The sequence below is a fragment of the Neophocaena asiaeorientalis genome, unplaced genomic scaffold, assembly GCF_003031525.2.
Source record: "Neophocaena asiaeorientalis asiaeorientalis breed wild unplaced genomic scaffold, Neophocaena_asiaeorientalis_V1.1 scaffold124, whole genome shotgun sequence".
Taxonomy (NCBI): domain Eukaryota; kingdom Metazoa; phylum Chordata; class Mammalia; order Artiodactyla; family Phocoenidae; genus Neophocaena; species Neophocaena asiaeorientalis.
The window spans coordinates 4,170,237-4,184,252 of NW_020174135.1; the positions used below are offsets into that span (position 1 = coordinate 4,170,237).

Consider the following 14,016-nt stretch of genomic DNA (forward strand, 5'->3'; position numbering starts at 1 on the left):
CTTACAGAGTGAATGAGTGAATGACTGAATGAACTCCCACCACGGTAAGCATTGTTACAGAAAAAGGAACAAGGCTGAGAGGTCACAGAAGACAAACTAGCCCTTACAAAGTGGTTGAGGATGGCCAAGGGCTGCACCTCTCAGACGTCCAGCATCACAGCAGCTCTTGAGACTAGAAGCTGCTGATCCCAGAGCCCTGATGTCTGCTTCTCTTCCTGTAATTCATCTCCTTAAATAAAAACGCTTTTTCATTACACAAATAAGGCATGCCTGTCTTACATAAAATTAGAAAATTAACAGAAGAAAAGAAAAATCACTTGTCATTCCTCCAGCTAGAGATAACATACATTGTGATGTCTCTTTCCAAGACTTTTTGTGTCTATAAATAAGTATATGGTACGCTTTTAAAAACTAAGACGGAACATAATGTTTTGAAACCTGCCTTTTCACTCCATGACGTATCATGAATGTCTACTGACCAAGACTCTGTCCATTGTAAATGTCAGAAACCCAACCCAAATTTGCTTCAGCCACAAAGGGAATCTATCCACTGGGTAAATGAAAAGTCAGGCGCTCACACAAAGTCCTGAGGAATTCTGCAACCCATGCCCTCCTTCCTCGAGGCTGGCCTCATCCTCCAGCAGATCCTCGTGCGATGGCCCTCTAGCCCCCGCATCCTCAGAGCCCGGCACTGGCACCCTCAGGGGGAAGAAGCCTCCTTTTTCCCTACGGTTCCAACAACGCTGAGAAGTGAGTCCCTTCCGTCCCGCTGGCCTGCTGGGAGCCCCGGACCAACCCTGCGGTTGGGAGCTTGTGTCTCTGTTCTCCTCAGTGGGCTTTCTCACAAGCCCTCAGCACCGCTGCATTTCGGAACAAACCACAGGACTGAGCGTGAGAGGTGTGATTCCCTAAGAAGACGTGGGGTGTGCACTGAGAAGGGAAGGTGCAGGGCCAGGAAAAAGGACCATTTCTCCAATAACACCTTTCCTATCAACACAGGCTTCATGTCCAACCTCTGGTGACAGTACACATGGTTCCACCGGTGGATGACTACAATTTATCAACCCAACCCCTAGGACACACACTGAGGTAACTTCCAGCTGTTGCTGTTAGCAACCATGCGGGAAAGGAAATCCTAACACTACATCTGTGCCCGCATCCTTCACCTATTCTTAATTCTCCCGAATCAGGGTGAAACAGTTATTGATCTTTATGAACTAGATGATTTGGGGAGTCTAGGCAAAACTGCGGGAGAAGCCCCACTTTTCTGCTAACCGTTCTAAGCTCTTCTCTCCTCGGCTCTTGGAACCCAGGCTTCCGGTTATAAAGGGCTCCCAGTGAGACCTACACCCAGATCTCCCATCCCCACCCCGAGGCTGGCCCCAGACGACGAAGTAACTTCTTCCTTTCCAAACAAAATTCTCACTTTAAAACAGGCTGGTCTCGCTTCGGAGGAAAGCAAGGTAAGCATCTGGATAAAGTAAAACCCCAACCACGGAGTAGCTGAACTTGCTGAAGTGTGGGATGAGTTTGAGGGGAGATGCTCTTGAGTGGGGAGGCAAGTGTGTCTGGCTCTCATTTTCTTCAAGCTTATCCTCCCTCACCCCGCAACCCCGCAGGTGATCGGAAACTCGCCCCCTTCCGAAAGGTGGCCTCCCCTTTCCTGCACTTTGACCCTTGTGCAGATGTGGTCGCCACTGCTGGGAGAGGGCCACAGAGACCATGGCAAAGCTGGGCATGAGCTAGAATCCTATTCCAACTGTAATTTTGCAAATGACTGGTAAAGCTGATAAACGTTTGAAACTTTCTTGGCCTGAGGCAGGATACATCAATAAATGATTGTGAGATGCATAGAACATTTTAACCCCTCACTTGTAAGGTGGGCAATTCCGACATGGAAACAGGTGTTAGGATATCACACCTAGAAGCAGGTGAGTCAGCCTCTAACCCTGTCACTCCCACTAACAGATGACAGTAAAAAAAAAAAAAAAAAAAAAAAAAAAAAAAAAAGGCCATTACCCTTTTCTATGAAATATTAGATAACAACATTCACTCAATCCACCCTACCAGGTTGCTAGGCCAATTGTATGAGCTAATGTCTGGGAAGATACCAAGTACTATACAAACACAGGGATATTTGTTGTTGTCCAAGTCCTTTCAGGAAGAAAAATACTTTTATGAGCTCATAGAAATGCAGTAGAATGGAGCACTAATAAACCCATTTGTCTAATATAATCAGAGCCGAAACTATAGAATTTTACCTTTTCTTCCAAGAAAGGCCTATAAACAAAATATTCATATTCTGTTCTCAGTGACAAGTTCAACTGCCAATAGATGAGTTCAGAATCCAAAGCGTTCGTTCAAACATATTCCCAACCCTGTGACGTGTCTGGATTGCTCCATTTAGCCTCAGGAAATCAGAGAGAAATATTTATGTGTTAAAAGCACTTTCTCAAGAAAAAGTCCAGGGTGCTCGAAGTTTTCTGATCTTTCGGAGGAAAAGCTAGGATACATATTCCACTCATTTCTTTAGCAGGTCTTTAAGGACCTCCTTTGATCCAGGTACCAGATTAGGTGCTGGGAGACGCAGTCCTTACCCTCAAGTAGCCTCTGGTCTGATGGAAGAAGTAAGTGAACAAATACAGTTTAGTCTAAGTGCATAGTTAAAGCAGACGCACCCTGGTTAGTACACTCCCTCTGCTTGGCTGTAGTGGTGCCTGAGTGTGGGCACAGGGCCCTGGACCCCCGGGCCCCTATCACTGGCTCAGAGGACTTTTTGCCTCGTGTGGTTATAAAGAGACACGTCTCCATCTCCTTCAAGACAAAGGAAAACCACCTTGTGAATATCTGTGTGACCAGAGTACGATTGGCAGGGTCACTGCACGCAAGCCATTTCTAGTGTTATGACTTCAGTTTTCACAGTCTGGGTAAGGGAGTGGGGAAAAGTGGTTATTGGATTTCATACAGTTTTTTGAAGGAGTCAAAGACTATTCAGATCAACTCCATGTGAAGCCTGCACTGAGACAAGCCACTCCCCCAGCTCTGCCTGTCCCCTAGTCCTGACTCGCAGGCTCCTTGCCAGGCCCTGCCAAGGCTGCCTGGGAATTACGGCTGGTGCTACCAGCACGCTGGGCTCCTGGGAGATGAGACCAGACTCATTTTACCTTGCTTGTTAAGCCAGAGCTTCACATTTTATCGCTAATGTAATTATTTGTTTAGTTGTTTGCTGCTCTAGGGGAATATCTAGTACCAAGGGTACAGCTGGCCTGTAAGGCACTGTCCTGTGAATCCCCAAAAAAGCCCCCTTTGCACAGGTCATTTAAAAAGGCATCCCCTCTGGTCGGATGGGGCACCCAGGAAAAGGGCCTGGTGGCGTGAGCTCTGGTGGACTTCAGCCCCATCCACCCCTCCGCGGCTTTGTGCAGCCGGCGTAAGTTCTGCATTCTAAGCGTTTTGTTTTGGCTCTAGAGAGTACGATATCTTCTGTTTTAAAACGATGCTCACGTATGTCAACTATATTTCAATTTAAAATATGCTGAATGCTTAAAGGATCTCTTTACTGTGGGATTATCATTTTCTTTGGTATACTTTTCTTTATAAAAATGCCAAAAGAAGTATTATTAATAATGTATTTTTAAAACTTACGAAAGTAGAACTTACCTTGCAAACCCTAATATTAATTTTGCTTTCATGTTCTGCTTTTCCCCTGTGGTTTGCACGCTTAGGTTTTAAAGGAGAAGTGTTAACACTTTTGTATCTTATTCTTCTTCCTATTCCTGCCCCCTCCCAATAAAATTCTTGGGACAGGGAATCAGCTTTACACCATCAAGCCAAGGTTTGTTTTTTTTTTTTGCGGTACGCGGGCCTCTCACTGCTGTGGCCTCTCTCATTGCGGAGCACAGGCTCCGGATGCGCAGGTCCAGCAGCCATGGCTCACGGGCCCAGCTGCTCCGCGGCATGTGGGATCTTCCTGGACCGGGGCACGAACCCATGTCCCCTGCATCAGCAGGCAGACTCTCAACCACTGCGCCACCAGGGAAGCCCCAAGCCAAGACTTTAAAGCAGCGTCCTAGGATGCCTCCTTTACTCCACAACTGCAATATTTTAAATGAAGAGACCAAGTTTTCGTAGAGCCAGCCTAGGGAAATATTCCCACGTGGTTCTTCTGGTGGGGTGTGCCCTGGGAGGGGGGGGGCTGGTAGGGTGGAGGTGGGAGAAACGGTCACACAGAAGGAACTCGAACAGGCACTACTGTTACCAGCCAAGTGATCCCCAAATCCCAAGTGTCTGTTGCATTAGGGAATGGCTGTGGTGTACCCAAAGTGTTCCTGAGGGCTGAGCATTTGTTAATTGGATGCTTCATAATTCCTGGAGAACTTCACCAGTGGGCCACGAAACTGAAAGCTAAACCAGCAAGTTGCAGAATAGACAAGGTTACGAAGCCAGTTCTTCAGGGATGATTACAGGATGCTCCATCAGGGTGAGAGTAATTCCTGTCATCCCCTCACTGGGGGTGGAGGGTGGGAATATGTGAAATTTAGGTGCAGGGCGGTCAGGTAGGTCCTGGCTGTACAACAGGCCTATGAATAAGCTTTTGTTGAGTGAATGCAGGAGCGGGGGCAGCTTTCAGAGGCCTTGGCTGGGACAGTTCCCCCACCCTGGCTCTCCGTTTAGGGGAGAAACGCTTTTAGGGAGTGGAGGGCAGCTGGGGTGGGGTCAGGGAGGGCTGGAAAGAACCAGGGTCAGCTCTGAAGGCCGGGGCTCCTGCCTACCTCATACGACGACTGCGACGGAACATGGAAGCCTGCTCCCCAGAGGACGTTGCAAATACACAGAAACACAGGTTTAGATACATTCAGTGAACGACTCCTCCTCGCCAGGGGGAAGGGAAACGTTTAAAGAGTGCGGCGCTTCTTTACCCCTGGCAAGGACGCCCTGGAGTTTTTGGCAGCCTGGGAGACGGCGGTGGGATTCAGGAGCTGCCTGGGAAGGGCGGGTGGGGGCCGCCACGACATTCCCAGACTGTCCCGGACCCCCGACTCAGGATCTCACCCCGGGAAGCGTTCGGAGGAGACCCAAGTGGAGGGATGGGGGGTCAGGGCTGCAGCCGAGGGCGCCCAGGGGTCCGAGGGGCGGGGGTCTGTAAAAGAGAGTGCAGGGCGCCGAGCAGCCGCCCGGAGAAGGGGCGAGAGCTAAAAAAGAGCGCTGCACCGACGAGAAGAGCCGGCGCATCCTGGCCGCGCTGGTAGGTGCCGCCGCCGCCGCACTGCCCCGCGCCGCGCGCCCCGGGGGCAGGACTGGGACACCCTCCACGGGCCCCGGGAGCCGGGGACTTGAGCACAGCCGTGGACCGAGGGGAGGGGGCCCGGACACGGTGCGTGGGATGCGGTCTCTATCCCGGGAGTCCTCCGTGCGCGGGCGGGGATGTCTCCCCCCGTTTCGCCCAAATTGATCCTTTGTCCCAAGAGAGTCTTCCTGCCCGACTGCTCTCCCGCCGCCCCCAGCCCGCGCTCCTAAAGCAAGTGTTCGGGTCTGTTCCCAGTCTCCCGACTCGGACAGCGGGGCTCGGGGCGCGGGCCGCTGAGGGCTCGGGTCGGGGAGACCACGCCCCTGACCCGGACTCGCCGTTCGGTAGCTCAGCCGCTGTTCGGCGAGTCCAGCCTGGGCTGCACCTCGGCGAGCCCCATGCAGACGGCTCGTAGGGCCCCCGCCTCGCTGCGCCCCAGAGCCGCGGCTCTCCCCGGCGCGGTCTGCGGGACCCAAGACAGCGCGTTCAGGCGAGCGGAGCGCGAGGGAGGCGGTCGGACCCTGGGGTCCGAGCGGGGTCTCCGTACAGGGGAGGGCCTGGGGGCTCCATAGCTGAGCCCGGCAATTAGGGAGAGAAAGAAACGCCTGGGCTTGCAGGCTGCTGCTGCGCGCTCTGGGCCCCAGAGGCGCATTAGTTGATTCCGAACGCCGGCTGCTCTTTGGTCTCTCTGTTTGGTTCGGAAGATGAGGCGCATCAGGAGACTTGGATAAAGGCAGGAATCCCTAAAAGGAAGGCCAAGGTGAAGGTAACAGCAACTATTGTTACACTGATTGAGTGATTATTCACTTCCTAAAATACTGACCATCTCAGTATGTGATGTGAAAAATGATCTATTTTCTAAGAGATCTTCAAGAAACTCATGGGAAGTTTTCAGTCCAATTGCTTACATCTGGGTGAGCCTTCTGAGATTGTAGGTTTTCAAAACGTGGTAGCATAAAGGCTTTCAAGTAAATGATTTTTTTTTAAGTGAGATTGGAAAAACTAAAGGAATGAGGTGAAATGGACAAGCTAGACCAAATCATTTTCCCTAATTGAGTCTGACGTGTCCTCATGAATTGATCATAACGTTGGTGAGATACACATCGATTCCCTCCATCCTATCTATCAATAATCTATCCATTTATCTGTTCATTGTTACACTGACGTTCTATCAAGTTTTCTTTAAGTTACAAGAGCTCATTGATTTTCCTCAATAACTCCTCTAAAAATTCCTTTCACTGATAAAGACTTTTTCCCCTCTGTTTTGGGGAGACTGATTGACTAATTATAGTATAAAATGAATAGCTTGGCCAGGATGACTATCCATGTACCAAAAATAATATAATAGTCTTTTAGATTAAAATAAAAAACTAACACTATTTTTTCATTTCTTTACCTTTGGTTAAGTGAGAGAAGGCCTAATGGAAATTAAATAGCCTAGTATAACTTAAGTCATTGCTCATCATAACTTTCCCAGCATTCCAGCTCATAAATTAAAACCAATTCTGTTTGGAGGCTGAACCAACATATCTCCTGTGGCAGCCAATCTTTTCTGTTGCCAAAAGAACAATCTGAAATACCATGTCTGTCTGTCTGCCTGAAGTTCACCTGACCGGTTCTCAATGACCTGATTTTGTGGGGAGCATCATTTGGAGGCCCCCTTTGAGGCCGCCATTTCTCACGCTCTGCTCAGGACCTGACTTTCCCTTTCTACCCTCTCCGTTCTGGATTTGCTGGCGGGAACCCCACACAGCACCGTGGCTCCCTTTCACCCAGGACACTGTGAACTAGACTGAGGTTTGAATAGGACCCCAGGCTCCACATCCTAGACTCTGCCGGGCCCTGGCGGCCACGCAGAGGCTGGCATTGTGGCACTGTGGCCTCCCAGGACTGAATCGAGCCTCTGTCTCTCAGCTCCGCCGGTCCTTTCAATTCATTCTGCCTGGCTTTTATCCTTAATAATAAAACTGGCTGTTATTTTTCTGACTGGCCTCCAGACTCTCATTAGCTTTCACTCTGAATCCCAGAGCACCAAAGGAAGAGCCACAGCTGAGCCAGAGGGAACCCCTTTCCCTTGGGCAAAGCCAAGGGAGTTGTGAACCTCTGAGCACGTTCCCGGGCCCTCACGCCAGGCAGGTGGAGAATCTGAGGATGAAGCTGAGGGGCTGGTTAGGAGCGGGGAGTCATGGGCACTGGGGCCCCCCCGAGCCTCACCCCACCTCTGGTGGGGGCCCAGCACACTCCAGTCTCAAGAGAGAGTGTTGGAAGAGCCAACTGGATTGGTTCCAGAGTCGAGCCCAGGTCTTCCAGCTTTAGAATTTTCTGGGCAGACGGCAGCCCTCCTTTTTCCTGTGGCTTTTCAGCTCACCCCGTAATCAAGACATCTCTGTGAGGTTTCCAGAGCCCCACTTTCCCAGGGAACCGTGTCAGCAGGCTGTGCCAGGCTGACTAGCGTTGGGTCTGACCGTTCACAGGCCCGGCTTCCGGTTCTGCAGGCAGAGCGCCTCCCAGGGCGGCAGGGACGTATGCTGCGGGTGCCCGCTGAGGCTCACTCGGGGCAGGCTCTGTGCTAAGTAGTTTTACACGTATTAATTCATTTAATCTCAGCCTCTGCGGGGTACGTACTTTTACTCCTCCCATTTCACAGATGGCGAAACCGAGCCCCAGAGAGGTGAAGTAACTTGTCCCGATTCACACGGTTACTGTGTCGTGGAGCCAGGATGTGACTCTGATAGTAGAGATCCCGTGACAGAACTGGCTTCTCCAATACTGAAAACCACAAGTAACTAACAACTGGGCATACTTAACCCTGCCATAGCACATCACTTTCAAAGCATCTCAAAAAGATTCCCACAGACTCTCTGTTATTCAGAAGGTTTAAGTCCCTTCCGGGTGGTTAGGTCTTGACGTGACTTAACTTGGTTGCCTACATCTGGGATTTCTTTTTAACAGGGCAGGCTTATCTTTCTTTGCTCTGATAGAAACCCAAGGTCCCAGTGGGACTACAGCATCCAGGGCACATACCCAGAGAGATTTTATAGCAGGGAATGACTCTGCTTTCCTGAGTGATTTGGCCACGTTTGTAATCTCTATCTTCTAAGCTGTCCAGGGGTCGAGAAGGCTTGCAGAGTGGCCTGGCTAATTGCTCTGAGGTTCTGCAACACACAGCATAACTGCTCCATGAAGGAATTCCATGTGAGATAGGAGGGCTGCTAACCGCATAGGAACTTAATTCTCCTTAAAAACAAAAACAAACACACAAAAGAAAACCCAGCCCTTGGGCATGACCTCTGAGACCCTGTCACCGGTTTCCCAGACTAGAGAGGACAGGTTTTGTTTTTGCCTGAGAACCGAGATACAAGCCAGAGAGGGAGGTCTAAGTAACCACCACTGAGAACGCTTTCTACAAGAACTGGGGCCGCTGGGAGTGTGCATTTGCACACAACCTCTAAGAAATATGAATTCGCTGTGAGTTTCATTGATTTTTAAAAAATGCCAGTTAACTATAATGAGACTTTATTAGCTTGGTTTTTTCCAGCTTATCTTAAAATCTGATACCTGTGGATTTTGTATGCACACACATTTGGGTACAGAAATGTAGCTGTTCAAGATGGCAGTCAGGGCCTCCTCATATCCAGAGGAAAGTGATTTTTTTTTTTTAATGGAGTTGAAAGTACATTACTTCTATTGAGTTTTTAAAAAATGAGCTACCTCAATAGGACATGCTGCTAAGATAATTTCACTCTTGTCTCTAACACGACGACGCTGCTTAACTAGCTTGTAAACTTGTAATCTGTAAATTTACTGGTTTTTAAAAGCCGAGCCAAGTCTTTCTCTGAGTTTAGCAAGCACAGGCATACGAAAAGATCCTACAGAACTCACTGGAGATCTGGTAACCAGAAGAGCCACAGTGGATGAATTTTACATTCTGTATCAGAAGAGCAGGGACTGATGTGCCAAAAAAGGCTTCATCACAAAGGGTGACAACAAGGAACAGCTCTGCACTAACTACCCTTGCGATCTCCCGTGACAAACGAGGTAGCCGGGGCACGGAAAGTTAGGTCAGAAACCTAGGACAACACCTCCAGTAGCTGGTGGCCCGGCAGGGCTCTGGGCGCCCAGCCCCACTGCCCACCCTTCCTGATCGGCAGCTTCCCTACAAGCTGCCAGCCATCTGGAGGCATGCCTATACCTGAACATGCGGACCTTCAGAAAAACAGCCAAAGGTAACGTTCCCCTCCAAAGTCAGCAGACTATATGCCAGATTTCCTTGCAACCCCTGTTTGGAACTGCCTTCTAAATTTGCAGGGGCAAATCTCGTATGGGTTCGATTTGAATTCGATTTCATCGACGCGGTACAGTTTCGTAGAAAACACCATGCTGTGGGGAGCCAGCGGGGGCAGGGGAGGGTACGGAGGCTCACGGGGGTTATTGAATGGAACCTGGGGCAGAGGAGGCAAGAATTCCCACTGGCAGGTGGGGCGGCCTCCCAGGGAAGGTGGGTCCGACCCTTGCAGCGGGCAGCGTTCTGTCAGGTCTCCCACGACAGTGTCATCATCCCATGTTACAGACTTGGAAACAAGCCACAGGCCAGCGAGAGGCTGAGCCCAGAGGCAAACCCAGCTGGCCCCAAAGCCAAGCCTGGCCACGTGCCTTCTTGCTCACACTCCCCTGTCATCTGAGGAGTCTGAAAGGCAGCCACCTCGCTCTGTGATGCCTGAGCCTGAGCCCGGCACCTGTGGCTGGATCGTGGCTCAGCTCGCACACAGCACTGTTAGCTGGAAGGTGGCTGGGTGCGCCTGAGGCAGCTTGCCCGTGGCCACTCCCCGCCCCCAGGGTGTGGAGTGGGCTTCTGGGCCCACAGGTGGTGACAATTTCGGCCGCAGTTCCAGATGAGGAGGGTGAAGGCCCTGGGCAGTCACAGCTGACACCCTCGGCACTCCCCGCTCCGGGGCAGTGGCCCAGCCAGGGCCCATGCCCCTATCTCGCCCGCCCCACGCCTCTCCCCACGGACTAGCACAGCAAGGTTCTGAAGCTCACAGCTCAGGGCCCACCTCCTCCTTCCAAACTCGATTGTGTCATCTGCTTTTCTTTCTTTTCCAGTTCTGTTCTGTCCTTCATACAAAAACACCTTTGATTAAACTACAGATTTGATGACACTCTAAAAAGGATTATGGAATTGAATTAAACCATTTTGGATATACTCAAAGGGCTTAGGGGCTTTATAAGGCAATCAAGAAATAAATGTTGGGCTTCCCTGGTGGCGCAATGGTGAAGAATCCGCCTGCCAATGCAGGGGACACGGGTTCGAGCCCTGGTCCAGGAAGATCCCACATGTCACGGAGCAACTAAGGCCGTGCGCCACAACTACTGAGCCTGCGCTCTACAGCCCGCGAGCCACAACCACTGAAGCCCGCGTGCCTAGAGCCCGTGCTCCGCAGCAAGAGAAGCCACTGCAATGAGAAGCCCGTGCACTGCCACGAAGAGGAGCCCCCATTCGCCGCAACTAGAGAAAGCCGGCGCGCAGCAACAAAGACCCAACACAGCCAAAAATAAATTAATTTATAAAAAAAAAGAAAGAAAGAAATGTTGCCTTTTCTTGTCAGGCTTGTTACAGAGATGTGAAACTCTGTAAATACCAGATAAGATAGGACAAAGCTGCAGCAAGTAAAATGAACAGCCCACATTACTTCCGTCACTCACACCTTTTTTTACTCTTGGGAGTCTCAATCATTTAAACCTTGCATTCCCACCTTACCTCTAAGATTACCCTGAAAGGTCTCAGAGGAACCAGAATCAGCTGATGCTTTCTTCCGAGGCACCGTGATATGGAAGCAATTCCAAGCAGAGAGAGTCACTCAGAGGGTCCTGATCCTTTGATGCTCCTCTTATGACCCCACGCCTTGGAAAGAGGTACCAGGATGAAAGGTAAAAGGATGGCATTTGACCAAAATGGTGTTAAGTTAAATTGCAAGATGTACACAGCATCAAGTGTATTTACAACAGTTTCATGCGTGTTTATCAATACAGCTGCATTATGGTTGTCTGTTTTCCAAAGACAAAAAGCCAGCCCCAGGCAAACAGGGTGCACTCCCAGACTCCAGGATTGGGACCATCGCGTGCATCTTTGGGTTTGGCAAGCGTGACATCCCCACCACCCAATAGTGTGCGGTGCCGAGATCTAACGCGGCAAAGGAGAAGCAGCTTGTGGGAGGCCCTCAGCAGGAAGCTGGGGGTCAGGTCTGATGGCTTGTCTTGGTCCTTTTGGGCTGTTGTCCAGTTACTGCCTGAAACGGTCCCTGAACTCCAGATACTTGTTTTAAGAACAGGGAGTGTATCTTTTTTTTTTTTTTTTTGCGGTACGCAGGCCTCTCACTGTCGTGTCCTCTCCCGCTGCAGAGCGCAGGCTCCGGACGCGCAGGCTCCGGACGCGCAGGCTCTGGACGCGCAGGCTCAGCGGCCATGGCTCACGGGCCCAGCCGCTCCACGGCATGTGGGATCTTCCCGGACCGGGGCACGAACCCGCGTCCCCTGCATCGGCAGGCGGACTCTCAACCACTGCGCCACCAGGGAAGCCCAGTATATCTTTTTAATAAGCGTTTTGGTTATATGCTTTCAACAAGTCACTGAGAGTACTTATAAAGATCCACAATCCCTTACCCAATGCTCTGCGGCCAGGCCTGTTTCAGAATTCACACTGTGTGGGGTGTTAGATAATATGCAGCATATATGTATACCTTCTATTTTGCCTATGAGGCAGCACCAGTAATCAGACAAATCCAGCTGATGAATAACTCTGCAGCGAAGTATATGCAAAGTCACAGGTCAAATACATTCAGACCATAAATAGGCTCTCATCTTTTCAGTCGGATTTGCCACTCCATGATGGTGAATGAGTCATGGAAAAACTTGTAGTTTTCAGAGCCTTTTGGATTTGGGGATTATTCACATATCCAAGCATTGGAGGTATATTTTCCGACTTGAAGGAGCTGTATATAACCTACTTGGGGTTAATAAAGCCGAGCAGCACAGAACAAGCAGAGAGTCTGGCCAGCATATAATTACATACCTGACCTGCCTCTGCCCACATGGGAGGAAGATGCATCTGGGGGGAAACAGGTAGAGTCAGGAAATAGGCTCAACCCCTAATAAACGTGGGTCCAGAGGTTTAGGTTTCCTGAAAGAGATAAAAAAGAAAGAGAACAGAATAATAATCCTGCCTTTCAATCGGTTTCACACTGGCATCTCCTGCTCCCCCTCTAGCAGGTCTGAAGGGCAGGGCCTGGCTGGACTGTATTCTTAGCACGGATGCTTGCAGTGTCGTGGTGGGGTCACCAGGTCCCCCATGTGGCAGGAGGGCCTAAGAGCCTGACGTTTAGGAGAAGTTCCCCATTTCAGGGTCCCTGAGTGCCTTCCTCACCACCCCCAGGAACCGAACACCCCCCGCTTCTGGAATTTACCCTGCAGGGCTCTTCTTCCGCAGGCGCCCGGTGCCTGCCCTGCCAGCCACGAGGCCTCTCCTGCCTCCTGTTTCCTGCAGTGGGCTCTCCAGACCCCACAGTCCCCCAGAGCCTGCTGGCCTTATAGCCATACCACTTCCCGGCGACCACAATGGGTGCAAGGAGAGGTTCTAGAGGAAGGGCCATTCCTGGGGTCGCCGGGGACCCACCTCCCGAGGTCTGGCTGACCTGTACTTGACCGGGGGTTGAAAGCTCTCTGGGTGACCCTGACGTGAGGCCAAGAGTTGGGAACCACGGGCCTGGCCCAGCCCTTTCGCTGACAATCAAGGAAACTGAACACAGCTGCCAAAGGCCTTTGCCAGCATCACCCACCTCAGCTGGAAGTGGGGGAGGGCAGAGACCTGCTTCCTAAGACCTGGGCCTGATGGAGAACAAACTTGAGGCGCTCTTTCAAGTCTTTTTTTTTTAACTTAAATGTATTTATTTATTTTGGCTGCGTTGGGTCTTCATTGCTGCGCACGGGCTTTCTCTAGTTGCAGCAAGTGGGCTCAGTAGTTGTGGCACACGGGCTTCAGTAGTTGCGGCTCACGGGCTTCAGTAGTTGTGGCTCGCGGACTCTAGAGTGCAGGCTTGGTAGTTGTGGCGCACGGGCTTAGTTGCTCCGCGGCATGTGGCATCTTCCCGGACCAGGGCTCGAACCCGTGTCCCTTGCGTTGGCAGGCAGACACTTAAGCACTGTGCCAGCAGGGAAGCTCTCACACCTTTGACTTCATAATTCCTCTCTGACCCGAGTAGCCTCGTGGTTCACTCCGGTGAAGATGGTCTGCACAGCTGTTAGGAGCGTGCTGGGTGCGGGGACCAGCCTTGTGTCTATTCGCTGCCCCTCCACGGTGTAACCGACTGTCCCCTTCCTTCCAGTGCCAGGACTACCGGGGCGGCACGCTCGGCGGAGACCTGTGCGAGGACCTGTGCGTGGCGGGGCAGCTACGGTACCGGCGCTGCCTGTACTACGAGCGGGGCAAGAAGGTGCTGCAGGCTGACTGGCGCGGCCGGCCCGTGGTCCTCAAGTCCAAGGAGGAAGCCTTCTCCAGCTTCCCGCCGCTCGGCCTCCTGGAAGGCCAGCCCGAGGCCGGCGGCCAAGGTTTCCCGGAGGCAGAGCTCCTCCTGCTGGCGGCCGGGGAGGTCAAGAGCGCGCTGGGCCTGGAGCTGGCCGAGGGCGGCCTGGGGCGGCTGGGCCTGGGGCGGCGGGGGCCCCGGCTGCGGGGTCTG

General features: G+C 51.6%; 1 protein-coding gene across 1 annotated transcript in view; it reads left to right on the forward strand.

The window, feature by feature from the left end:
* Positions 1-605: 605 nt before the first annotated feature.
* The window catches only part of DIPK1C (divergent protein kinase domain 1C), a 17,498-nt gene continuing 4,087 nt past the window's right edge, over positions 606-14,016 (forward strand). The window contains exons 1-4 of the mRNA XM_024754824.1: positions 606-750; positions 1,620-1,690; positions 5,150-5,245; positions 13,666-13,956. Coding sequence (XP_024610592.1) covers positions 606-750; positions 1,620-1,690; positions 5,150-5,245; positions 13,666-13,956 — 603 coding nt within the window. The remainder of the gene's footprint in view (positions 751-1,619; positions 1,691-5,149; positions 5,246-13,665; positions 13,957-14,016) is intronic.